Source organism: Limulus polyphemus, unplaced genomic scaffold (assembly GCF_000517525.1).
Source record: "Limulus polyphemus unplaced genomic scaffold, Limulus_polyphemus-2.1.2 Scaffold2737, whole genome shotgun sequence".
In the NCBI taxonomy this organism is placed as follows: domain Eukaryota; kingdom Metazoa; phylum Arthropoda; class Merostomata; order Xiphosura; family Limulidae; genus Limulus; species Limulus polyphemus.
Window position 1 is genome coordinate 43,805 of NW_013668347.1, and position 5,039 is coordinate 48,843.

The 5,039-nt window shown below is 30.6% G+C and overlaps 1 protein-coding gene across 3 annotated transcripts in view; it reads left to right on the forward strand.

The window, feature by feature from the left end:
• Nucleotides 1–3,992: 3,992 nt before the first annotated feature.
• LOC106467780 (TM2 domain-containing protein CG10795-like) overlaps nt 3,993–5,039 on the forward strand; it is a 15,860-nt gene continuing 14,813 nt past the window's right edge. For 2 of the 3 annotated variants that reach the window (XM_013928157.2, XM_022395973.1), the window contains exon 1: nt 3,993–4,257. In XM_013928157.2, coding sequence (XP_013783611.1) covers nt 4,139–4,257 — 119 coding nt within the window. In that variant the 5' untranslated portion in view covers nt 3,993–4,138. Of the gene's footprint in view, nt 4,258–4,302; nt 4,965–5,039 lie in introns of those variants that run through there. The other variant, XM_022395972.1, reaches the window with a different exon arrangement.

Sequence of the window (5,039 nt, forward strand, 5' to 3'; positions counted from 1 at the left end):
CCTAAAGATTTTTTTCAACTGCATAATTATATTTTTATTTCATCGTTTTTAATATGTGACACCATATTTCACCTCATATATATATATACAGGCCCGGTAACAAATGATCCAAAAATGAAGAACATTCTAGTAAATACATTTATTTATCAACTCTGGAATGGAATTTTATAATTTGAATATGCCTTTTTAATATTTATTCACTCAAATTTACTTATGTAGGTGAATTTTCAACTGCACAAGTATTTTTACAGGTGCAAAATTTTTGATCAATTGAAAACCCCTGGAAGAGGCCATAAAAATGTACAGAAAGATTGCAACAACAATAATTACAAAAGAACATCAACATACACTGGTGGGTGGGGTAGTTTTTGATGCAATTGATATATTTTTTATTTATACTGCTTACTAGCTGAATTATCCGTTCCCTGCACAGGTGTCCAAATTACTTGAAATGTGTATTTAAAAACACAATGAAATTACTTTTAATAATATTTATTTTAAAAATTCAGTTTTCATAACATTTTAATTTTTTATTGAAACCCTTCAAAACAAAAATTACACAATCTAAATTAAAGCTTCTTGATATACCACACTGGCTGTTATTCCTTCTTCTGACAATATAACCAGGTTTTGATGAGATCCAACCCTTAAACATCCTAATAGAATTGACCATGTGAAAAGCAAGGCTGCTTTAGGAGCAATCCAGCAACCCTTAAATTTGACCTTATGCCTTATTAATTGAAATTGCAAAACAAATTGTAACAGGAAATTAGAGCTTTCTAGATTCAAAGGGGAAATCACTTGATAGCAAAGGAATTATTGGAATGGAAAGATCTTCACCTCTGGCATGGCTAGTTGCTTCAATAACATGTGGCATTAAAATCTTAACACCTAAACTTGTGTCATTACATAATTTTGGAGGATCAAGATTTCTCAACAATATTATTGTTGAACTATCCTTTAATTTTAGAATGTGACCTGGCACCCCTGGTGGTTCAAGAGAATTTAGGAATTCGGTTGGGTAATTTACAGCATCGACTGTAACTGGAACAATGACAATTGCGCTGTGGATGAATTCCTGTCTAGGAACCTTTTGAAATAATTGATCACTTATGTCATGAACAGTATCATTTCAAAGTGCAAGAATGGTTCTTTTACACAACCATTAATAATTTTGACAAATACTAAGGAACACCATTTTCTTTAGCTCTTCTACATCCTTAAGTAAGTTACCACATTTGCCTGGAATGGTAATGTAGTTGTTTGATTGCTTGATTGGAAACTTTCCAACACAAACTTAAGAAAAAGATTCAGAATTAAACCACTTGTTTTTGTATCGCCGAATTAATCAAAAACAGAGAACATAGAAATAAACCACAAATTAACGTGTACATTATGCATTCAACATAAACAACATTGATGGCTTAACAACAATATCGTGATAGTTTTGTTGCTAAGCGACAATATATAGTGTTGAGTATTACCAAAATGAGCATGACATGAAGAGAGAAACTGAATTAAAAGCCAAAAATGAGTTTTTATGGGAAACCTGGTAGGAATTTTGTTCTTTCATATTACTTCCGTGGACCATAGGAGTCACCATGCCAAGTTTGGTGGTGATTGGTCAAATAGAGTGCTGGGAATTAGCGTACAGACAAATATACAATTTTGCTTTTATATATATATATACATAAAATTAATCGGATAACCTTTTAATTTGAACACCTCTTTTATATGGCATAATTGTTCATAAAAACGTTCTAAACTTTGACATAATTTGTACGTTCTATGTATTAATACATATATATTAAGCTTATTTAATACATCAAGCTTATACTAAGTTCCAATGAAGTTGTAAAAATAAACCAGAATAAATGAGTTTGTGATATTTCTTATATTCCACTTTTCCATTATTTCTGGTTACTACCATATGTTAAAAAAAAAAGGTGAATTAGAGATTTCTTCTTCTATGGTTAATTTCATACATCTATGGCATTGGTTCATATACTTACCAAATTTCTCTACGCATTATTTTCATATTTAAATACTGCAAAAGTGTCATCCATATAATACCTGTAATATATAGGTTTAAATTCAACAGAGCATGATTCGAAATAACTGTTTTATATAAACATAAAAGCAAGTTCGCTAATAGTAGCTAGGGGGAACCCATGATTTTACCATGAGTCTTACAGGGCAGTTTACTTTGTGAACTTTTGGTAATCAATAAAAAATCCCTGATTTACAATAGGATATTCAAATATTCTACACTATGGGTCCCACAGGGCAGTCTACTTTATGGCTTTTGGTAATCAATATTGAATACTTGGTTTATAATTAAACATTTCAATACTATACATCATGGATTCCCCAGGACAGTCTACTTTGCGAATTTCTGGTAATCAATATAAAATATCTGGTTTCTAGTTGAATATTTCAATACTATCATTAGAGTCGGTACATTATATATATATATAGGGATGACCAAGGTACTCAACAGGTATAATACAAACATGCACGCTAAAAGATCAACAATGACAGAGAGTTTTACTTTAAAATATGGTTGCCACTCACTTCCATTTGATTCTTTATCCAACAAGCCCCAAAACAAGGCAAGAAACCATCGCTAAGATACCAAACCAGAAAGTGACCAACCCACCAAATAGTTCATCTTTCTTCTTCTTGTTTCAGTCGAGATAACTCTACAACTATTTTATCACTAACGTCGGTTTAAACGAAAGTCCACTTTCTGGACAATGCACAATGCCATCGCTCAGTCGTAGTAAGTCTCATTAATCTAAGAAAATACAAATATAATTGCGCAAGAAAAAGCATGCATCTTAAATCTGAGTTTCCAGTTGCTAAGGGATGCCACCTAGCAAGATAAAAATCACTTGCAATATTCTATCTTTTGTATTTGAGTTATTTTTCAAATTTTTGTTTCGAATCAATAAATCTTTATTTTAAAAACCTGACACTCAGCTGGCATCTCTCTAGGGTGGTGTGATTAAAGTTTGAGACCCGCATGGTTAGTATACTATTAGAACTAGAAACTGATATCTGCATACAACTATTAATTCCTACGACTTTTCTTTCTATTCATCTAAAGTAAAGGCAATTCTTTACTTCATTTTAAGTTTTAGAATTGGAATGTCGTTATATATCTTATTCTGTGATATAGAGAACAACCTTTCAGATTTACTGTTGTAGTTAAAATACGCTTTATTTCTGTAAGCTTTCCCAATAAAATAATTTCCTATAAATACATGCCATCCGAAAATATTTCATTTTTGTGTACGACCTGTCAGAGAATATAATATTAGAGTTTTGGTCTCGTTTTCTCTGGATTACAAAATAATTAAGGAAGATTGTGATGATGGTGCTCAGATTGAAAATTGTTAGGGTTCGGACAGTTCTATAAGCCCCCTCAGTAGCACAGCGGCATGTCTGCGGGCTTACAACTCTAGAATCCAGGTTTCGATACCCGTGGTGGGCAGAGCACAGATAGCCCATTGTGTAGCTTTGTGCTTAATTACAAACAAACAAAGAGTTCTGTAATTATTATCTGTTGTGGTAGTAAAGTGAAAAGGTTGGAATTAAATATTAACTTGGATTTCATATGTATATGTTTAAATTTCAAAAGCTTAAATGCAGACTTATTCATCGATAAAGTATTTTATGGACTGAATGGTATAAACTCCACCCCTTCCCATTCCCTCCTCCTCTTTTTTTCTTTTCTTAGGAGTAACATCGATGTATCAAACAATTATTTATGACTTAACCTAATTTTAATATAATAAATAATGATTCAACTATTCATCAATACATTTCTATCTGTGGATAGTTTATCAACTATTTTGAAACAGCTTTAAAGAAATCCTGACCGATATAATTTCACGAATTTTTAGCCATTGCTTTTTTCTTTTCTATTTTTACCTTCATATCACCAGATGGCTAATGATAGTAGTGTTCCTCGACCAATAAAACTTATTTTCATATAGGATAATAAGAAGACTGTTGTTTTAAGTATATAGAAATTGTTAAACCGAAGTCTAAGAGGATGTGATAATGTCTTTAAATTTAAGTGATATCTCATCTTTATTTAAAAAATTGAGTTAATAATTAAATATATTTTAGTATGAAAAATTATTATTCAAATAATTACTGGCTTATTTTTGTATATTTCGTCCTTTTTTGTGGAAATTTTAAGAAACTTGATAGTTACGAAGTGAATTGTTCAAATGTTTTAATTGGACAGTATCCTTTGAGTTTGAGTTTTAATTTTATGCAAGTTTATGTAAATTTGAAATATGCCTTAGATTAGAATTAAAATGTACGATAAAAATTGTAAGTTACGTTATAATGCCTCACCATATTTCAGTGTTTAAAATAATGGTTTAAAATGTTACACTGTTATTGTTATCTTCACCAATGTAGTAATGATAATGCTTTATGTAGAATATTATTAGGTGTAGGGTGTGATGTAGAACTTTTTATTTTATTTATTAATTGTAAACTTTAGTGAGTGGTTTATGTGATAAAATTTTTGTTTCCTACTAGTACGCTACAGTGTAAATAACATTGTTAGTAATATTTTTATTGGAACATTAGTATTTATCAATATAACAAATTCAGTGATTCAATTACATCTTTTATTTTAGGATCCAGCAAGCTCGTATTCTTTGTTTATGGTTGCCAGAAAAAGAAAATAGTTCTCCATAAATGTATTTAAATTTAGTACATGTCAATAAAAACTACTGTTCAAAATAGTGTTAATAAAGAGGTTGCATTTATGCAGAATTCTGCTTTATATGCAGGAAATTCAGTTAAATGCTAAAAAAATAACCATCTCATTTCTGCACTATGAATGAAACAAGCTCTACTGGCTCAAATTACCAAGTATTTTTGTACCTAATGCAACAGGAAAAATGTCCCACTGCTCCAAGCATTCAATTAAAAAAAAGGTAAGAGTTCCATATGGCACCCCCACTCAAAAATTGTAGAATTACCTGGATAAAAAAGATAAGAAGATTGTACAT